The 23,432-nt window shown below is 41.5% G+C and overlaps 1 protein-coding gene across 1 annotated transcript in view; it reads right to left on the bottom strand.

Moving 5' to 3' along the window:
• The window catches only part of nkd2b (NKD inhibitor of WNT signaling pathway 2b), a 28,864-nt gene extending 6,894 nt beyond the window's left edge, over nt 1-21,970 (bottom strand). The window contains exons 1-3 of the mRNA XM_034697863.1: nt 21,653-21,970; nt 21,518-21,544; nt 21,313-21,404 (exon numbers count right to left, since the gene is read on the bottom strand). Of these exons, the coding sequence (XP_034553754.1) occupies nt 21,313-21,404; nt 21,518-21,544; nt 21,653-21,677 (144 nt within the window). The 5' untranslated portion in view covers nt 21,678-21,970. The remainder of the gene's footprint in view (nt 1-21,312; nt 21,405-21,517; nt 21,545-21,652) is intronic.
• Nucleotides 21,971-23,432: the final 1,462 nt, after the last annotated feature.

Raw genomic sequence — 23,432 nt, 5'->3', positions numbered from 1 at the left:
TCTGTGCTGAAGGAACATCAAAGACACACATTGATTCTTCTCATCCTCGTTCCCATGAGGATACAGAGCAAGGTATGAGCACCTGAAATGAAAGACGGCAGTCGTTAAATATAACGAAACAAATCAATCAACCAACTGCCAAAAGTGTCTCTAATTAAAATTTCAGATACGAGGCGACGTCTTGCTGTGTGCACAAGGAGGGGACCAGCAGGGCTTGTGTTGAACACATGGCTTCCCAACTCCACCACTACCACCTAAACCACCTCCACCTCCACCTCCAGCTCCACGCTCATTACATCCTCTGGGGAAGCTAATGAGAGAGCAGGCTGGGTCTGACCGCAGACTGCAGTTTAACGTCTAAACACATGGCATCTACATCCACATCGCCCACGGTGTCAGGCTTAAATCTGCCCACCACATGTGTAATTAAGTGCGCTCTGGCATCTCGCAGCTCTCATTCTTTCGCTATCAGATCACAAACTGCTCTGTAGGCAAATGTGTTAGCATTTTAGAGCAAAGTGGGTCTTGTTTTCCACCAGTGGAGAACACCTGAAACCTATGATATACAGATAGAAAAAAGTGTGTGATGTTCGGAAGGGGGAAGGCAGATGGAAAACCACATGTGACACTAGATACTCGTCTTAAAAAACAGTGCTTTTGAAATGAGCACTGACAGCGCTCCATGTAAACAGATTCTGTCTCTGAGATGCCTCGACATTAGAGACAGACAGAGAGGTGTGTGATGTTTGTTCCTGTTTAATGCAGCAGTTCTGCCAAGCTTCCCTAAAGCCTCAGCCTACTGCCAGACTTTTATGTGGGATAGGGTAACCAGGGGAAGCTTTCATAGCTCCCTACCAGGTGACATCAGACATCCCCCAGCAGTCTCTCTCTCTCTGCCTGCCACCCATCCTCCCACTGGAAAACACTGCACATCTTTGTTCTTGCATCCCCCCGTCAAGCTCACCTCCTAAATATAAGCACACATGCTTCTTTTAGTGCATTCTTTAAACCATGAGATGTAAGAATGTTTTTCAAAAATATTTTCATCATAGGTAGATGTATGAACTATGAGGTAATTCTTTGTGGCTGCCTTCAAACTTGGCAGCTGTTTGTTGCAGTTATTTGTCGTTCTTTACCTCGGCAGGGCCTATTTTATTTTATATTCATTTTGAATCCTTCTGCAGGGTATTTGTGTTTTTGTAAGTTTATGGGTCAAAAAACATAAAACAAAATGAATGACCTAAAACAAAATCTCATCTTTAAAAGCAGGTGAGGCTAACAGAAGTGTTGTTCATTCACTTCCTCTTGCCTCAGGTAATGAAATACGCCGACTTGATCACATGTCTGGATGTGTATCAAATTACAAACATGCTGGAAAAAAAAATACAAAAACAGGATATTGTCTGTAGCCTTCCTTGTGTAATCAAAAAGCTTTCTGGCTTTCTGAAATATTGATTTTACCTTTCTTTTCAGGTCAAGTTGCAAGAAGTTTAAAGATGTCTTTGAAAGCAGAGTAGGTGTCACAGCTATACTTTCAAAACTATGTTTGTGTCTCTTCTATTTTTCCAAAAGTGAGATGCCTCTGTGTTGTATTGGTTACTTTCTTGTCTAAACCAGACAAACTATCTCAGTAATTTCCTTTATTTGATGTCTCGGGAGACAACAATTAGTTGACTAACAGGAGCTCTTCAGGACGTAAACAAGACGTAAAATGTATTTGGGAACTGACACTTTGGAGGCGAACACAAGAGGACTTTGATGACCACCAGCCAAGCAACAGTCCTGCTCCTCCTGGACACTGATCTGGATGATTGAGTGGCTCCCCAGCGATGAAAATGAGAACTGAGCGCAGTCTCTATACAAAGAAAAGGGACACCAAATCGTAAACAAACTGCAAACTCTTCACCGCAGTATGAAACTAGAGAGGGAGAGGGGGCCATTGAGAAATAAAAGCCCTCCATTCCACAAGAAACCATCCTGGTCTTGACTCAAAACCAGATGTGAGTGGTTATACTAAAAGAGAGGCAGAGGAAGAAAGAAAGATGGGGGTGGGGGTGCTTGGGGCTGGAAATATGGGACGCTAAAGAGCAAAGGCCGGTTGCACAACTTCTGTCTGTTCTCTCGCAAGCCAGTAAAAGAACAATAAGTTGGTGTCTCCTTTTTGGTTTATCAAGCCTCAGCTCTGAATCCAAGTCAGAGTAATTATGGGGCTCAGAGTAAACAGAGCAAGTATTGAGTAGCAATATAAAAACAAACAGTTCCACATATACTGACAAAAATTGTTGGCATGCGGATTGCTGTTAGTTTTTTGTGTGTTTTTTTTAAATCTGTACAAATGTGTAGGGAGCTGAGCTTATGCAGCACTTTAGCCGAAGACAAACTCCCCAAGGAAAATAGTGCATTGTATTGTATCATATCATATCATATTGTATCAAATTGTATTGTACTGTTCCATATCGTATCGTATCGTATCCTGCCCTATCCTTTCCTATCCTATCCTATCCTATCCTATCCTATCCTATCCTATCCTATTCTATCCTATTCTATCCTGTCCTATCCTATCCTATCCTATTCTATCCTATCCTATCCTATCCTATCCTATTCTATCCTATTCTATCCTTTCCTATCCTATCCTATCCTATCCTATCCTATCCTATCCTATCCTATTCTATCCTATCCTATCCTGTCCTATCCTGTCCTATCATTTACTATCCTATCCCATCCTATCCTATCCTTTCCTCTCCTATTCTATCCTATCCTATCCTATCCTATTCTATCCTGTCCTGTCCTATCCTATCCTATTCTATCCTATTCTATCCTATTCTATCCTGTCCTATCCTGTCCTATCCTGTCCTATCCTATCCTATCCTTTACTATCCTATCCCTTCCTAGCCTGTCCAATCCTATCCTGTCCTTTCCTATCCTGTCCTATCCTATCCTATCCTATCCTATCCTATCCTTTACTATCCTATCCTATCCTATCCTATCCTGTCCTATCCTCTCCTATCCCGCCCTATCCTATCCTGGCTGTCATGAAGCCTGCTATCCTGGCTGTCACAAAGCCTGCTTTGAAATGATCATCATGATCATGACATAAACACAAGCACAATGCATGTTTTCCATTATATAGTTTCCACATTATGTGCACTGTTATCATGACTGAGCCAATGACCTTTAATAATAGATTGGAGTGTTTTCAAGTTCAGACCCAAAAACCACAGCCTCACCTTTTCAATCCTTTCATTGCAAGACAGCTAAAACCTGCCTTTGTCTTCTAATTAGGGTGTTTTTTAATCTAAATGTCTCTCAATGAATGGGAATGAGATCAGAGCAGAATGCCATCCTGTCATCTGGACCAGTCCCATGTGGCAGAGATGGCCCAGATATGGCCCTTTCAGGGTAGCGGGACTCTCTCTATGAGGTCAAACAGGAGGCAAGACCTCTCCCTTGGCAGCACATGAATCACCGGGGTGAAGCCTCTGCGGTCCTAGTACAACAACAGCTGTGTGGAGAGATGAGCATGCTTGTCTGTCTATGTAAGAGCAGGACGTAAGTCACCCGCTCCTCTTCAATCAGGAGTGACTATCTGCTAAACTCTACATGCCTCTCTTGTCCTGTCCTCACTTTGATTATGACCTGCTGGATGGCATAAACAAAGATTAGCATCACTGGCTGACCCACTGCATCTGTCATCGATGCTGTAATCAGCTTGCCTTCAATAAAGTGGGCTTTGATATGAGTCTGATGTTACAGAGCTGTCCTCTCAGCTGTCACACAGACAGCTACTGTAGAGACTATGAGACCATGTGCTTCATTCCAGTGACGCTCATGAAACTGGGTTAGGCAAATGAATGAAATCATAGAGGTAGTTGATCATAACGCTATTTGTGTATCTTATTAGTAAGTGGAAAAATAATTACACAGTGTCTGTTATGGATTAGTGTATCACAACACAAAACAATGAAGTAATGCACAAAAAGTGGTGCCACACGCTGTATGACTAGACCATGGAGAGAGTGCTGGTTTGATTCAGGGGTAACAGGGCTTTATGGTGTAACAGGATAGGCACTGTGTGGACTTTTATATGACCAATGCCATGTGTTATATGAACTCAAACATTTAATGATCTGCTCCAGCTCAAGTAAGTAAATTGGGTTCTATTAACAGTCAAAAGTGATGCCATCTTGAAAGTGTATGTGGTAATTGGGTTTCATCATGTAAAATCTACAGACTTAAAAGTTTGCATTAAAGTTTTAACCTAATTATCTGTGAGGTAAACTGTCTATCAGAATTGTACATGTACTGTGGTTATGCTAGTTGTCTTAACCAAGCAGCAACCTCCGGTCTAAAAATGAGTCCAGTGTGGAAGTGCTAAAAACTGCAGTTCATCGACGATCCGCTTGAGGCTGGCTCCGGAAGTACCGGAAACCACATACACACCAATTAAAAAAAGCTGATCTTTGCAGAAGAAATAAACATGTTTACAGCCTGATACAAAAGACGAGTGTAGTCTGGACAGCTCATTTCTCAATTGCCACACACTGTAGGGGGTGATTTTTTTTCTAATGTAGCAATTTCGGAGATATTGAGATTACGAGTCTTCCAATGAGAGGCACAGCTGAATTGATTGACAGGCGGGAACACTGTACCTGTTGGCTAGGAGGCTCAAACTCCGCCTCTTTACGTCACAATCGCTCGACAGCAGCAATATGGGTGACGTCACGGATACTACCTCCATATTTGATAGTCTATGGTCTCTAAACAAAGTTTTTCATCAAGCCAACAGCCAAAAGAAAAAAATACTTAATAGTGACATGATAAAAAGAAAGTAAGAAGTCTTCATATTTGAGAAGCTTCAAAGATTTACAAAGAAACTAGACTAGACTCAAACAGTCCAGATTTCAAACACATACACACCCTGACAAACAAGAAAGAAGTGCACAGGTCAACGGCATATCAAAGCCAGTGTAAGACAGGCATTTAGACTGAAACAGGATGTTCCTCTGTTTCTTGCCTCTATGTGAAATTCTGTAAGCTCCCGCGCAGGCCCCTGGCTCTTAAGCCCGGCCAATGGGGAGCGCGCCCAGGCCGATAAAGCTGAGGGGATTTGTTCCACATTCCACAGGCCCTTTAAACAACACAGAGGATCTCAGAATGCCAGGTTGTGGGTGAGGTGGATGTTACGCCAATCCCATTATGGTCCAAAGCCTCTCCACCTCTCAGAAGGCATGTTCTCTCCACAAGTGTCCAGCTGAGAGGTATTTGAAAATGATCAGCTGCAATGATCTCATGTAGCCCGGGGTTCAGAATAAATCAACTCTTCAAACTACTCGTCTGTCAGCTACAGTCGTCAAGGTTTTGTAAACACTTCTCCGCCTTGTCTGTATTTGCTGGGTGAAAACCATTTCAACACAATCACTCTCACCTGTAAGGGCTCTTTTTTGTGTACTGTAGTCAGTGTCAGGTTTCCAGCTGTCTGTCTTGCATTGAGATGTCAGTTATAATTGCTCTCACCTGTAAGATAACCACCACCACCACTGTTTTCACTGATCGTTTTGTTAAGCTGAGAGGGATTTGAGTCACAGCTTTGAAAACCAGGCCTGGTAGTTCATAGGGGCGAGGCTCTGCGGTTGAAGGCTGGTGGAGCTACAGGCGTTACAGTGCTCCTGTGGGTGACTGAAAAATGTAAACAAACCATGTTGGGGAAGGACAGCTGCGCCAGTGTGGAAGAGCAGCAACTTTGCCCAAGCTTTACATGTAAAGTGGTTTCTTTTGCCCAGAGCTCTATGAGATGAGCTCAAGTACCTCTTCACCTGTCATGTTTCAAATATGTCCTGATGAATGGATTATAAACTACACTTTAAAGCGACAATTAGTACTTTGATTTCAGGCCAATTTAAACTATAATGCAGTTGATATCCTTTGCTTATCACTCTTAGCCATTTTGAGTTTTGCTTCATTTTCTGACTTCTTTTCAGGGACTTTTATCCATAGACTGTATGAAATATGGACGTAGTATCTGTGACGTCACCCATCTGTTCCTAAGCGCGTCTTACTTTCCAACTTTCCAATTTGCTGTAGTGAGTGCTTATTTGATGACTGCAGCAACTCTCAAGTGCAACATGCATTAGCAACTGCCTAAAGTTAATTAGCAGTTACCTAATGTTTTTACTGTTGGGCTACTTTTAGCTAGTGAATGTTAATAACCACTGTCAAGGGGTTGTCAAGGGGTTTTGGCCAATCAGAATCAAGCTTCTTACACAACCGGAAGACCAGTAAGAAAGCCGGGTAATAATGTAAAATAATAACCAGTTCTGTGTGCTCACTAGTTCTTAAATCTGCTAATGTTGATTGATGGCTTGTGAATAAACTTAAGAAAGAACCCCACCTCCTCAAAGGTATGGATATTTGCCCAATAACATTTTCTGTTTGAGTTACATGAACTTTTCACACCCTCTGGAAAAATGCTTGACCTGTGGGTACAAGCTCCCCTGTTGGGAATAACTGTAACAGCTTGAATGATGCTGTCCCTCTAATCCATTCTGACTTTTTTTGCTACTCATTTAAATCTGAGTCACTCATGCTGTCAAGGGGTCGTGGTCTGGTGAATGAGCTGCCTGCTGTTTTCCTGAATCTGTCTTCCACCGGGATAAGAGCAGGTTCAGGGTCAAAACCAAAGCTTTGCAGTCCACAAGTTGTTACTGCTCCCTGTGGGTAACTTAAGCAGAGAAGAACAGATCCATATGACTGACCCTGATAAGAGGTGCTTTTGCGCCCGTGACCAATCAGCCAGTAATGTAGCATGAACTCCCCTCACATCCATCTGTGAGACATACTGGGCAAACAGACAGGCTGCTGTTGTTCTGTACTAATAACATTTAGCTCTCACAAAGAATCAGACTCGCCAGTGAGACGGCAAAAACACAGAGTTTAATGCAGCAGGATATAACAAATAACCAAGTATGACAGGCAAGCATACGGGCAGAGCCCCTAATAACTCATCTTCTATGGCCTGACTATTTTCAGTGACACTTGCCAAACCTCAGGTCCTAGGAGACGCCACTCGTCTCCATAATTGTAGCAGATCCTCCTTATGAGGAAATATATTTAAGGCTTTGGGCCATCCTGCCAACATTGTTAGGGTAAAAAAGTGTCTTGGCTTTGCCGCACAGTTTTTGACACACTCTTAAATCTGACATACAAAAAAAGAACTGCTGCATATTGAAAGTGTCTGAACCTCTTTTATCTCCTGCCTCTGTCTGTGTTGTTGTGTAACTCTCTCTTACTATGCGGTACTGGCTGTCTCGTCTGTGCGGTAGGGTTTGCCAGCCTCAAAGACCACAAGAATTCTTGACACTGCAAGAACAGGCTTAATTCCAAGATGTGAAGTTCCTCACAGACCTGGAACCAGACAGGGGGGTCATCCCAGGGTCAACCCCAAGTGTTTTCCTGAGGATTCCTAAAATACACGCCTGCTGGGTGCAGGAAGCAAAGGAGACTCCACGATCTTTGGATGATGTGAAGGAAGCCTGGGTATGTCAAATGGACCATTGCCAAAGGGCGACTGGTTGCAACGCTTTGGCATATGTGACACAACTTCCCACTACAAGTATGAACAAATGAGATGTAGGAAAAAGGAAAGGAGCACATGAGCCCATTACTGATGCACCAAAATCATGTGCAGCTCATTCATATTTCTATTGAATTATTCTCAAAGGAAATGACTGGTCCAGAAAATAAAAGGATATGAGGGTCTGATGAATTTCTTTTGAAAACTAAACTACAAGACAAGGATTTCAGAGCCTTATGAGTAAACCATGAATTACATTTTTTTGGGACACATTTCAGAAATATGCCAAATACAAAATTTGAGGCCACAGGCGGCTAGACTGCAACATCTGTGCTTCTTCCTTTTGGACTGCCATGTGTGCACTTTAGTGACCTGACAGACTAGCTGTGTGTGTCTGAAACACTGTTCCCCAGTGTGAAATTCTGCAACGTAATTCATCCATGGCACAAGCAGAGATCAAAAGGCTACGGTGCAGAGGGCAGCTCAGCAGAGCGCACACAGAGTTACTGCTTTCACAGCCATAATTACTGGAAACCAGGGCTGTGAGGCTATATATGAAAGAGTACTTAAACATGAGCTCAGTTAGCTTAGCCTGGCTGCTTGTATATTCTTATCTTATCTCAGGTATAAAGCTACAAGTCTGATGGAGTTTTGCTCTTTATCACAAAGTACGTCTGGAGGCAGTCCACTTGAAAGCATTAGTGTGACACTTAAAAGTTTGATAAAAGTTCTTCAAAGACGAGTGATGCTTCAAAAGGCAGAGAAGGCTGATGTGCAATAACACCTTAAAAGCTGTAGATAATCGGGTATTGCCAGGATAGAGAAGTTCTCAAAGCACTGTGGGTCAAAGTTCAGATATTTAGATTCATAGGAATTCTTTAAGTGATAGGATCAGTCAGCCCCTATGAACACAAAGAAAAAGGTACCTGTTAAAAAAAGAAAAAGAAAACGCCATGAAGGCCTCTGACAGCTATTCAAGAGAAAGAAGGAAAGTCTACTGTCTATACCTTTCAAAAGCAGTTTTCTCAAAGGGGTTTTGTTCTTTGAATTTTCAACAAAGATAAGAAGAGGACATAGTCACTTGGTTTCAAAGTGGAAGCCAATGTGTAAGTGCCTCAAAGCTGCCTTCTTTCTAATGACCAACAGGGGAAAACGTTAAATAGAATGAAATCACTTGAGAAAATTTCATTTCTTGTTTGTTATAGTCAGTGATACTAGTTTCCAGTCATCTTCAACAAAGGATGAAGCCCATTTTGTATCTTACGGTCTAGACCAGGGGTTGCCAAAGTGTGGGTCGGGACCCCCTTGGGGGTCGCAAGACACAAATGGGGGGTCGTGAGCTGTCATCAAGAAAGTTTTTTTTAAGTTATCTAAAAATATGCATTATTATTATTTATTCATTTTTGTTTATTTACCTTGTTTTCTTTTGTTTATCCTTGTTTGTACTGTTTATTATTATAAGTTTGTATTTGTATTTATTTATTTATTTTTCTTCTATTTGTTGGTTTTGTATTACTTATATATAATTTGTTAACTTGTGGTGAACCAAACAATACTGACAAAAATGCAATGACAAAAGTTATCTAAAAATAGTAAATTTTATCCATTATAGTAAAATATATCGACAAAAATAGTAGCTAACTTTGAAATAAAACCTTGAAAATATGAAATGTAATGAGTTTTCTGCCTTTTTTTTAGCCATATGACTCCTAAGTGTAGGGTTAGTGAACAGTTAATTATCACAAGCATCAGTAGCAGCTGGTTAATTCATAACGGCACAGGAAACACAGCCACATGCTCATATAGGTAGGGTCATTTTCTGCAGACCAGCTAAATGAAACCACATTAAATCACTTTGAGAGACAGTGGGGGTTGCAAGTCTTTGGCATCTATATTTTGGGGTCGCGGGCTGAAAAGTTTTGGAACCCCTGGTCTAGACAAAATTCAAAGGGTATGCTTTAGAGGTGGCAAACTGTGTAAACCAAGGTGTGCATCGATTGTCCGTATTATACAGCCCTGAAACAAAGCCTCACTGTGACTTTGACTTTCTCATTTTTACAGTGGTGTGATTTTAGTGTCCTAAAGTGAGATTTTACAGGGATGTTAGGGCGTTACAGAAGCAAAAGAGTTATTGCAAGTAAACAAAGAGTGGAAGATTTACGCACACACAGAGAGCTGTTCTATCCTTTCAACACTGCTGTTACCATAGCTGTATTCAAACATGCACAAAACTCCATCAAATATTAGGGGTTTGCTGCATTTGTGGACGTGAATAGCTAAAATGTAATCACAACTTTGCTCTGATTTCTTCCTGTTAGCCCCCTACAAAAATGTCCACATGAAGTCAGGTGAGTCAGGTTATGTGAGAACGTGGCAGTGGGTGAAGTGATGAGGTTTATACCACACGACTGGTAAAAACTTGCAGAGTGACATGTAACAGGATAGGTAGAAACTTCATTTTCAAGACGAGAACAGCAGGAATGTCTGCACATTGCATTTATATAAATCATCAGACTCTGTTGCCTCATCCACTGTTATATCGTAAACGTTACACTGTGGCTTCTACAGCATGCTTTTGTTGTCATGTCCTGCCTCTCAAGACTTTACCAACCCCTTCAACTAACAGGGAAAACTTCACACTGTGAGGGACATGTGTGAACAAGACTTTCTATACATTTTCAGGGGTACATACGTGAAAGAGGCTTTAGATGCTGTTTGTCCTCTGTTACGCCCATAGACTGTATAAAATATGGACGTAGGATCCGTGACTTCACCCATTGGTTTCTGAATTGTGTTTTGAGGCCAATCGGCGGTGGCAGCCATATTGCTGCTGTCGAGCGATTTTGATGTAAAGAGGTGGGCTTTGAGCCTCCTAGCCAACAGCTACAGTGTTCCCACCTGCCAATCAAGTCAGCTGTGCCTCTCATTGGAAGACTCATAATCTCAATATCTTTGAAAGTACCACGTTAGAAAAAAATTCACCCCCCTACAGTGTGTGCCGATCGAGAAATGAGCTATCCATCGTCTTTTGTACCAGGCTGTAAACATGTTTATTTCTGCTGTAAAGATCGTCTTTTTCCCATTCATGTGTATGTGACTTCGGGTACTTCCAGAGCCAGCCTCAAGCGGATCCTCGATGAACTGCAGTTTTTAGCACTTCCGCATTGGACTCATAGTTTTAGACCGGAGGTTGCCGCTTGGTTACGCCACTTATACCACCTCAGATAGTGGTAGAGTAAAAACTTTGCCCAACCATAATAACATGACGAGGCATAACAAAATCATGCACATGACAAGATGGCGAGCGGGAAATTCTGAAAAAACAACTCTGAAGTTCACAAAGAAATTGGTGACCTTACACTTGATTTTTCACGGCTTTTAACTCACTCATTCTGGTGAGCACATTTTAATGAAGCCATATCCTGCAAAAGCCACCCACCAGCTTGAAAAAGGAATAAAATCCTGATTTAGAGGAGTGTGTTTTCTTTGTGAAGCACCTCCTTTGAACAGATGGTGTCTCTGAAAGACTCTTGTGGAGGTGGGGGGGACAGGCATCTCAAGGAGAACTGCTGTTTATTTGAAGTGAGCCTTTAGGTAAACATGTTACATGGCACACAGGGCCAGGTCAGCTTTTGAAGTGGACAGACTCAGGAAAGAAATGGGTGGGGGAAGAAAAGAAGGCTGCCTTCAGAGGAAATGAGAACAGAGGCCTCTTTCAGCACTGTTTCATCCTCTCCCTCCCTCTCTGTTGCATATAGAAAGAGCACAAAAGGTGTTTGGGTATATAAATACACAATGTGAGATCCACTGAATCCTTAGTTCTTCTAAACACATACGTAGAATCGCTCTGCAATCATTATTCTCCAAATATAACTCCTGAAATGTACCACCTCTGACAAAAATAAACCACGTCTTTTTTAACAGAGACCCACTGAGGGTTCTGATGACGGGAACAGGTTTGTGTAACAAAAGCAAGTTTGCAGCCATTCCCCATCAGAGAGGAATGTGATGTGCAGAAGAAGGAGGCCAGGCCTGTGCTGTCTGCAGAGCCCCGATCCAGGCTTTGAAGCTGCGAGTGTGTTTCAACAGCTAACCACTTTCAGATGGAACTGTGGCGTTTTATGAGCTGAGTAATAGCGATACCTACACATGTGCAGGCTTGGGGTCCCAAAGAGGGGGAAAAATCAGCTTAGAGCAGAGAGGAAGATGCCTAACTCCTCGGGGGTCTGGGTTTGGGTGTGGGTTTGATAAAACTCCTGCAATGGCAACCTGCATCTGAAGTTGGGAGACGGGACGAGGATTCTGTGGAAAGTCTGTTCACCTATGAGCACAGCTAAGGTCCTAGATCATCAGGTTGACTTACGGTACTGATCCCTTGTATTACTTAACCACTCAAAACATGGCAGTACTCCTTAATCTCAGTATAAAATTCTCACACCTCAGCTGAATGCTTTATCTGTACATCTTTATGTAAACAGCTATTTAAAGGCAGAGGTTCGGTAAGAGCACAACATAACAACAAAGACTTACATGCCAGCAGTATGAGTGCCATCCGCTTGGCTTCTTTCCTTTTTTTGTCAGGCATACAGGAAGCCATGCAGGGTTTGTGGTGTGTGGTGTTTCATTCTTCAGTCTCAAAGCTAGCAGGGCGTCAGGTTCAGGAATGTGGAGCAAGGATGAAGTTTCGAAGCGTTAAGGGGTTACTGTGAAGGCTTGTTTTGTTTTTTTTAAGAGCAACACACAAAGGGGAATTTAATTTACCAAAAGGCCAAAAGGAAACGAAAACATGCTATCGGAACACGTGTGTGAGTAAGGAGCGCTAAAACACACCACCACCTAAACTTTGAAAGAGGCGCTAGTTTTCCTGTTTTGTTCTTGCCTTTGTGTTTTTTTTCCCCACGCAAACAACAAAAGTAGACCTCTTCACGGCAAAGATTTATGTTCTAAGTCATTTCTGGCAATCTTTGTATTGTGCTGCACACTGCTATTTAGTTTCCCCTGCGCTTTATTGTGGAATATATGTCACGTTAGCATCTGACCTTTGTGTAGACAGTCTCAAGTTTCCTCTGAATTCATAGGACAACAAACTTGTGTCCAAAAGACAAACTCCACTTCAACTTTGAACAAACAAGAAAATATTCAGTTTCCCGTTTGATCTGCAAATTCTACATCAACAAAGCGCTGAAAAGAAAAGATCTGCAATGTTTCTTCTGATAATGTTCCAGTTACCACTTCCTCTCTTACCATGCATCACACTCTATTAAGATGTAATTCAAACAATATAATCAATTAAGAGAGCCTAAAATGACAACGTATAATAACACCACCAACAACCATAACTGAAAAAATATGATATTCCCCTGGCTCCTCTGCAGCTTGCGAAATGAAGTCCACTTGGAAAAGAGCTAAAGCTTTCTGAGGGGGGAACAGGGGTTTATGTGGAAACATACCTTACACACTAAAATGTAATAACCTTTGAGTCTCCCGGTGTTTTACTTGGCTGGGTGAAGCATAAGATCAAACACCGACAAGGATCCAGCAGCCTTTGCCAAAAATGTCAGCGCTAAGCGCACTGGGCTCCAACGTCAGGTATTTTCTTTTCCCTGGCAGGGAGCAAGAGCAAAGACACAGACCAGCGTTAACCCTCAGCAGGGCTGCCCCCAGAAGTCCTCCAGCACCCTACCAGTGAAGGGGGGAAGTGAGGTCTCCCTGCTGTCATCAGCTACTGTGCTCGTCTAGTCATGCGGTGTCACTGAAAACCCGCGCTCCATTCAGGTAGAGGAGATAATTACACACAGTTTCATAATCGATGACTTGCTGCGATGGGGTCCTGTAAACCTACGCTGATCTCTCTGAAGTTCACATAAATATATATCTCATGAATATCATGAAAAGCAGTGACAAGAAGTGAGTGACTTCAAAGCAGCAATGATGGGACAGAGATGGCTCCAAAGGCAAAGAGCTTTATTCAATACGTCTGCAGATAAAAGTCCTAATGATGAAGGAAGCTGAGCGACTGTCATTTCTCATGTCTAAATATACATGTCTCTTTTAAGCTGCAACAGCTATTTCATATTATTCACACCTTTAAACATGTGGAGGAAATGCCACTACAGCATAACCACACACATGCAACATTAGACAGGCTATGGGTAAGCCAATCAGATTTGGAATAGGATAGGTCATACCTTTACCATACTAAAAAAAATACAGTAAATAGACAGTTAGCTGAGCTCATAGCTAGTTTGTACTTGGTTGGTGGTTAACAGGAGCAGTCTGTGGCACACAGGTGTGTTGGATCCAAGGAGTCTATGTCGCTCTGCTAATGCTAATTCATTAAAAAGAAAATCTACATTGCAAGCTAGCAACAGTGAGGGCAGTAGCTAAAGGTGCATTTTGACCAAGAGTTCCGGAGTCTTTTAGCCCCCAGAACTACTTTACCCTGAACTAAAAGGTTCCTGTGCCCCCATTATTGTCTGCATTTTGACAGCGGGCTGAAGTCCCAGGTACATTATGCAAATCAGGCCAGTGACGTATGGAGAAAAAAAAATACATTAAATAATGTTTTAAAATCTTAATAAAAAACTAAACTAGTTTGCATTCCCAGGAGCTCCCTCTGTGTTTCAACAACTGTGTAAACTCCACAAACGTTCAACCGAAAGTCCCAGGACCTTTGAAAAGTACTACCCCCCAAGCAGGGGCTTTTCAAGGGGGAGATTATCTACCCCTGAACTAAATTTAGACCCTGGTTCCTTCGGTCGAAACGCACGTAATTCAGGGGTAAAGTCCCTAGTTCCGGGGTAAAGTTCCTGCGGTTGAAAAACGCCTTAAATGTCTCAGCGTATCTAGGAAAACACAAAGACTGATTTATTTTATTGTTGGACAGAATCAGGATAACTGTTTTCAGTATTTATGCTAAACTTAGCTGCTAGCCGAAGCTAAATGTTTACTAACCAAACAGAAGAGCGGTTTCAATCTACTCATGCAATCTCCTCTAAGAGAAAGATGCATGGATATATGGGCAACTGCCCTAAAGCTTAAGGTATACGGTTCTCTGAAGGGAAATTTGAATGTAGTAATATGTTGTAATGAATTTGTTTGGAAAAACACAACACTGAAGTGCAAAATAAACAAATATATCCAAGGTTTTAAGATGGTTATATGATTTCGCAATCACCTGTGAAAAACTATTATTTTTAACCCCCAAATATAAGTGTTGGAGGGAACCCCAGTTGCCTACAGCTAACTCTGCCCCAACCCCTCCCAGTAGGTTATATGGCCCTGGTTGGCGATAAATAATCACTGTTAACCAATGTGTGATGGCTGTTTGATTCTGCCTGATGTCCAGAGAGAAGCATAACTCTCTTCATGAGTGCAGGTCACAGGGGGGTATGGGAGAAAGTGTGCAAACTTCTTAAAGTACTTGAGACGGTATAAATACCCTCAGAAAAAACATTTGATCTGCTTGCAGTGTTATCATGTCTTACTCCATTAGACCAGGGCCACACTTAACTCAGTCATTTACTTGCAAACATACAGAGAGTAAAGGAGTGATGAAGGCATGTGGTGATACACACTTTAACACCCCAACATGAAAGAAGGGGTAAAACAAGCATCTTGCACAAGTGATGAGCATCGCAGCCAACCAGGTGATGATGTTTGCACTGACAGAGAGGTGAATGTTTGCTCTGGACAAATGGCAACAAACACAGAAAGAAGTCTGTAATTTGCAGGTTCAACAGCTGTTAATATAGAGGGTAAGGGGAGATCAATGGTCAGCTTCCATCACCCCAAACAATGCAGTGGACGAGGCGGATGAGGCTCTTCATTACGCCCCCTTCCCCCACAACCCCCTCAAATATCTCCCCCATGAAAAAGAAAACACCCCACTCCTCCTCCTCTTCTTTCCTCTTTCCCCGCCACCCTCTCTCTCTCCCTCTCCCTCTCCCACCCCATTTCCACCACAGCCCCTCTCCTCCCTGCTCCAGGATTTTGCTGTACAAACCAGGAACAGATGTCTGCCGGGGCCGTGCTGAAAGACCCCGCTGTTCTGGATGCCAGCCACATGCTTTTCATTCAGAGATGAAGGCTCACAGCTCGCCTTCTTGTGAAGCCAATTTCAAAAAAAAAGAAAAAAAAGAGAGAGGTGGAAAAAAACAAACTCTCCAAATGCCTTCAAGTCTCTTCAAAAGCAGTACATATATGAGCATAACATTTTGTCTCCCCCCGACAAAATGTAGCGCTCCCTGGAAGAGGGAAGCTCATCCTTTGTGGTTAAAAGTCACAGGGGTTAAAGTTCAGGAAATGTTGCTGAAGACTTCTGGGAATGCACATTTTTTGGTTCAGATTCAAAAAGAAATGACCTCAATTTTAAACTTGTGGCCATGTACTGAAAAAATGTCATTTAGGGTCACAGCCTTAAGATTACACAGACATCCCAGCCTGAGATCCAAATCAAATACGGCTCACTCTACACGAACACTGGGACTGGAAGATATACCCAAATGTGCAGAGGCAAACGATCCAAACATAACATCCATTCTGAGCGGGATCACCAAATGAGGATTTTTATATAAGGGGAAAGTCTTATTCACAGATTCCAAATGAATGTTAAAAAAACATTAGCCTACAATTAGTTTAGTGAGCTGCTTGGGAACTCTACTCTTAAAGTAAATTTATTATTGCGGGCTGAGTGCTGTGTAACTCTCCGTAAGTCAAAATAAATTTGTGTCTCAGAGCTTTTGGCAAATGAATCCCTAAACGAGCCTTTTTTTTGTGTTACTTCAAGTGTGATATTATAAGGCTTTGAAAGTGGAATAATAAAGGTCTTTGTTGTGGAGGTTAAAATGTTGACACGCTCCTTCTTCACAGGCCAAGTTTGTGGGAAGTTTTGAGACAAAAGATGGTGCTGAAAAGCTAAATTAGCCTGTCATTATTTGGGCATCCATGCATGTCTGTTTGAAGCTCCGAAGTGAAGCGCTGCGGTTGTGTGAGTGTGTGTGTGTGTCTGTGAGAGAGAGAGAGAGAGGAGAGAGAGAGAGAGAGAGAGAGAGAGAGAGAGAGAGAGAGAGAGAGAGAGAGAGAGAGAGAGAGAGAGGTTCGGACTGCTGATGTGTTGATGTTTCCAGAGGTGAAACACAGTGAACCTTCACAGAGCCCTTCCATTATTTGGATAAGTACAGGGTTAGGATTTTTCTGCATTACATACTCAATAACTCCAGACGAGGCTGCTCTGACAGGGTGGGGAGGGTGACTACACTTTGGACTGCCTCTTTGATCTCACCTGGAATATTTCCTCACTACACCAGCCTTAAGACTCTCCTGAACACCTGCAACCAAGTGTCAAATTGGGCTGCCAGGATGAGCCAAGTCATCCTGCTGAATCACGCTCTCTTTAGCCACACAAACCACACTTTACTGAGCCCATAGGATTACAGGCCGAGGGCAAGCTGCCAGCTGCAATCTTGAATCACGGTTTGCAGCAATATCAATATTTAAACATGTCTTAGCATCCTTTTGATCCTTTGTTATTTCTTGCTAAAGCGCAGCAAAAGCATTCACGAGTTGCTGAATAGCACTGACTGCTTTATTGAGAAGATTTACAGGTTTGCACAAACTGATGTTGGGCCTGTGTAAGTGCTTTCCCCCCTCCCCCAGGACAGGACATGACATGGTGAGGGGATAGAGGGGTGAGGGTTGGAGGCTCCACTGATATCAGAGCTCTTTTATAACTCCCAGCTCTGGGCTTTGAAGTCACAGCCAGACAGCTCAGGAATCTTACTCCCCCGTTTGACAATGAGGAGGGGGGGGGATGGTCAGGGCTAAACACTGTGTTTGGCCAATCTCCTCCTGCAAGAAATCATAAGTGATTTTAATGGTCCCTGCTCATCATCATCACCATCATCATAGACAGCCAGGAATAACTGAAAATACTCTCTTTAGACAACTACACGCCCGAACACGCAGAAGAAGAAAAGCTGTCTAAAATGAATAAAAAATAAAAGACACAATTACTAATATTTTCTTATATCCAATCATAAAAGCCCAAACTCTAAACATCTGCAAATGTTAAAGTGTAACCTGATTCACATCAACACAGATAAACATTGAATCAAATCAGAAAAGCTGAGATAACTTCAGTCAGTCTGTTAGATTTCAAACATGGCTGTGAAATTATTTTGTTTTTAATCGGGAGTAATCACATATTTTAAATTCCATAATTTAACATTTCAAAACTGTTATCAAGCCCATATTAGTGATGCACAGCAGTTCTTATCAGTGTCTTGATGTGAGAATAAATGAATGTAATTAACTCTATTTAATGAACTTGACTTTTAAATGTGTTATTCAAAGTAATGTTGCAGTGCCACACCAGAATGGTCTGAAACCCCGTCTTAGAGGCAGGAGACAGCTTCTAAGTTTTCTGCCACATGTCTGAGGCAACTCACACACTCAAAAATAGTGCTCTGCTGGCTTTTTGTGATGCAGCTGCCCACTGACGTCAGTCTGATCAGCTGCACCTGTATGCTTAGCTCGTAGGTTGTAGCTCAAAGTCAGAGTACTTCTTCAGTGATATTTCAAATCTGTTTGACACAAACTGCATATTACTTTTGACCTGTCTGGGAGTTTTTGGAGTCAAATTTGAAATGTAAAAACGCAGTGGTGTCATTAGTTTCTATCATGGGGCAGCAGGAAGATGGAAGATGATGTGGAGGCTTAACTACAGTGTGCCAAAAGTGACAGGGTTCAAAGATGAATGTGATCATTTTGTCCCTTATTGTGATTTATCTGTTAATGATGACAGTCATTCTTGGAAACTACAGCATTTCACAGTGTGGGGACATCATCTTTTTTTTAGATTGATGAATGGGGCTGCCACTGAACTTCAGCAGGCAGCCATATTGCTTAAGCATATATCCAGAGAGTATATATTCAGTTCACTATATTTTTCATCAGGGCTTCATTATTGATTAATCTGTAAATTATCTTTAAGTTAATTGATTATCATTTCATTCTCTATAATATAACATCAGAAAAACTCATTGAGGAACTCATTGAGATTAAAAATATCTTCATCATGGTCAAGACAGGCAGCCAAATATATACAAACATACTGCAAGTGGTGTCTGTAACACAAACAACAGATTTAAAAGTAAAAAAGTTGATCACAACCACAGGTATATCAAGAAGAACTTCTACAGCCAGATATGTCTGCCTCCAAGTCATCCGAAAGCACCTTATAAGCATCTAATGAGATCCCATTCTTAAGTTTCAGCTCTTTTGTAGGTTTCTCAGAGTAAAGGGAGCAGCAAACTGAAGTGTCTTTTCCCATCTCAGTTTTGAGCTTTGGAACAGACAGTAAAGGTGCATTTCGACCAAGAGTTCCAGGGTCTTTTAGCCCCCAGAACTACTTTACCCTGAACTAAAAGGTTCCTGTGCTCCCATTGTTGTCTGCGTTGCGACCGCGGGCTGAAGTCCCGGGTAGATTGTGCAAATCAGGCCAGTGACATATGGAGAAAAAAAATTATATTAAATAATATTTTGAAATCTTAATAAATAACTAAACTAGTTTGCATTCCCAGGTACTCCCTCTGTGTTTCAACAACTGTGTGAACTCCACAAACACTGTTACTTTCAACTGAAAGTCCCAGGACCTTTGAAAAGTACTACCCCCCAAGCAGGGGCTTTTCAGGGGGGAGATTATCTACCCCGTAACTAAATTTAGACCCTGGTTCCTCTGGTCGAAACGCACGTAGTTCAGGGGTAAAGTCCCTAGTTCCGGGGTAAAGTTCCTGCGGTCGAAAAACGCCTTAAGAAAAGGTCCCTGGACCAAAGATTTTAAGTTCCTCCTATACTCTTCTGTCTGGTGTAGGTAAGAAGGAAGCAAGCTGGTCTACGTGAAGACGAGGAAGACCAACCAACATGTTCATAAAGCAAACAGTAATAAGTTAGGTATGAACCTTGGTGCTACATGACACGATATGTCCAGAGCATGAGAGCACTGAGAAGAGGCGTGAATACAAAAGACATCACTACAGTCCAACACGTACACAAAAGAAGCTGCTACCTGTCTCTTTTTGGACTAAAAGGAAAGGCAGGATTTGATTCCTGAAAATAAAAACCCTGTTTCAGTTTTTTCTCTTCACCAGCTGCTCAATATGAGGTGTAAGAGAGACATGAATCAATTCAAAGATGGAGGTATCTGTAGCGAGACACACATTCAATCTATGTACCCTGAGAAGCAGGAAGATTTAACGGCTTAGATTTTGCTTTTGAAAACGGCATTATTTTTATTTTTGTCTGCTGTTTTTATAAGACCAAAATTTGAGTCTTGTAACAGCATGTTATTATAATTATCTTTCTCTAAAGATGTCATGTAGTTCTGTTCAACAAGTCAAAAGTAATGTGTTACAACAACTTAGTTTTCCCAATACAAAAATCTACATGGGAAAATGTTTTGCTGGTTTACTGGAGATCTCTAACATATATAAGAAGAAGCCAAAACCTATCTTTATGGAATGATAAGCCAACAACAAAGCTATGGGAGTACATGAGACACCAAGGATGTTTTGCTTTAAAATTTAATTATTTCATGTTACTATTTTCTCATACATATCAGGGGTGACACATGCTGTTACAGACACAAGTGTAAAAGAAAGCAGAAAATGTAAGGGGGATCCTGATATTTAGATTATGAGTTATCCAGTTCTGGTCCTTGAATGAGCCTGTAATGTAACCAGCTAATGACACAGAATAAATCAGGAGTCTGACTTTGATAGAAGTCAGGGTGGGACCCGCCTACTAATAAGTGTCAAGCTTATGCCTTTGGTGGTTTCCCTTCAGGGGAGTGTGAAGTCAGATTCCTCTGAAGCCGAGTAAAGTTCTCTTTTAATTTGCCACGAGTGGGCGTTTTATGGCCCTGATATAATCTATAACTCCTCCACTATTACAGCCACCCACCACACACATCTTCAGCACCTCTGAGTGAACTTCTCACAGATTCTCCCACAGAGCTCGAGATTCGGGGACCCCTTTAAAAGTAGGAACTAATTGAAGTGATGTAATGCTATGCCACAGAGGGAGCCGCACCAGAATGGGAGGCATTGAGGAGAAAGACACAGCCCTGAGTCATGATGCCAGCAGCCACAAGAGCAAACTTTATATCCCTCACAGTCTGAGAAACGACTCCTTTCCATCCACCGAGTCTGTGTGTGCCAAGCCGCTTCTCTGTCTCTCTCACTCTCTCTCTCTCACACACACATGGGCTCATGGCTGTCATAACCCATCCAGTGATGCTGGCAGGGGAATAACCACAGCAGCGTTGTGCCTGAGCCAGACACGACAGAAAAAACAACAAGCTACAGCTCTGCAAAGACATCAGCATGTCCTCACACACGCCTGTGAATACAGCATGCTTCCCCTGAAGTGGAGAGGTTCTCAGCTCATCTTTCAGGAGGAGGGGGTGTAACAGCTTCACCCAGATAACTTCTGAAGCGCTTTATAGACATATACCATCAGCAAACACACATATACACAGCATGCACAGGGTTTTTTTTAACCTAAGGGTGACTTTACTTTGTGTGAGTGTTAAACACAACAGGGGGTGAAATCATTGTTTGAATGACAAACATGTCACATTCTCATTGCCCAGCAGCCACTTGAATAAAAAAAAAGCATCAATATGTTCTTGCTTTTAACAAAAGACAAATAAAAATGTGAAATAAAGATCAACTCTCTGATACCTGCATGTTCTTCAGCTTGTGATCCGTCACGCTGTACCTCTCACATTCCTCCATCCCTCTCCGGAGGAAGGCGTTCACAACAAAACTGTCCCCTGAGATGTGAAGAAAACACACCATTAAATAGGTAAGCTGTGAATTCAAAGCTCACATTAAATCACATGATTGTTAATTATGAGTGTTTATTATTTTAAATGTTTTTTTTTACCTTCAGGGTTTTCTCTGCGCTTACACGCTTCAGATCAGAAACAGGGATGCAGAACAAACAGTTAGTTTCTGTACGAGCTTAGACTGAAAATCATAACAGATATGAATTAATTTATTACATTTACTACATTCTTACCATGTTTAGACTGAAGTTTGCCCATTCTTAAGTCCCTCTGTCTTCCCTTGATCAATACGGATACTCCGAAATCGGACAAGGATAACACAGTCACTGCCTCAGCATGGTCACATTGTGTTTGCTTTGCAAAAAGAAAACTCCAACTTCATCCAAGGGGAGGGAATCGAACCGCGAGTTCATTGAAGAATCAGCTGATTGTGTGCGGGAGGATCAATCTGTTACAAGAAGAGATCTATGAGGAGCTCTGAAGCAGACAGGAGGACGCGCTCTCCGTCTGTCTCCACTCTGCCCTCAAGTCCGACTGAGGAGGAATTCAAGCGCTTTGAACCCAACACAAACCACAGGGCGTGAAGACCGACACGACACATTCAGTACTTCCGGTTGGGGTTTTTAACAAAATAAAAGAAAAAGAAAAACAATGAAAACGGGGAAACATAATTGGATAAAGAAGAGGTTTGCAATTAAAAGTGGCTGGAAATGTGTATTAGTTAAATGTAGGGTTGCAAAATTCTGGGAATTTTCAAAGTTGGAAACTTTCAACTGGAATTAACAGGAATTTATGGGAATTAATGATGATAATAATACTTCTTTCTTTTTTTTTTTGAAAATTCTGTTTATTCATTTTTCTTCATTCTTATTCGGACAAACAGTTTACAAAACACCATAGAGTACAACAACAAAACAAAAACAAAAACAAAAACAAAGAACAAAAAAACAAAACCATGCCATTACAAGGAGAGATGCACCCACAATCTTCAATGTAACATACACATACATACATATCTTCCCCTTACACTTTACTCCCACATCTACAGGTGGCTGATATTTGAACACAGATGAAGTACGAGTACCAATAACTTGAACATTGTATTGACCGGACTCTAGATAGGCCATCCAGGGGTCCCAGGTCTTGTGAAACAGCTGTGGGCTACCTCTGATGGAACAGGTGATTTTCTCCAAAGGAGCACATGAACTGACCTCATTAATCCATTGAATAATGTTTGGAGGGTTATATAGCACTTTTCAATTCAAGTAACAAAGTGCTTTACAGTGGGAAATAAAAACAAGAAGTGCAAAGCGAAATGAAGCGATTAAGAATAGAATGAAATAAAAGCTTTAAAACCCTACAAACTTATAAAACAGACCCTTAAAATCAGAGCTAAAATTAAATAAAATCACACTGTAAAAGTGTGTCTTGAGTAATGACATAAAACACGGGAGTGATTCTGCAAGTCTGATCTCTGGATCTCTGAATTAACTGGAATAAACCAGGAATTTACTAAATTGAAGGTTGGCTCTTAATAGGGAACTTAAATATAGTTAGGGAAAATCTATTTAGCATAATCCTGACTAAAACAACCAGATTTCATGCAAGAAGACACCTTTTCATTTAACATTTTGAATGGGACTTTGTTGAGATTGCATTTTTGTTTATTTTTGAATGGGTTGGGTGGGATGAGTAATATTTAACTAAACATTCATGTTTTTGTTCTTCAATGAAAGAATTTATTGTTCAATAAAATATTTAACACTTGATAAAGTTCTACTTACAAATACATCTGTCTTAATTGTATTATTTTGAATGGATGTCTGCTTCTAACAAAACAAATATTTATGCTTGGATATGATCCCTTTCGATTTAACTACCCTCAATTCCCATAAATTTCCCAAATTCCCGGAAATTTAATTGAAATGTTCCACCCCTTTGCAACCCTTGTTAAATGTAATAATATATGTCTGTAATGTTTCTTCCACTTTATTATAGTTGCAGCAATCATTT

This window comes from Notolabrus celidotus, chromosome 12, assembly GCF_009762535.1.
Source record: "Notolabrus celidotus isolate fNotCel1 chromosome 12, fNotCel1.pri, whole genome shotgun sequence".
NCBI lineage: Eukaryota > Metazoa > Chordata > Actinopteri > Labriformes > Labridae > Notolabrus > Notolabrus celidotus.
This window is presented reverse-complemented; position numbering and strand designations above follow the sequence as displayed.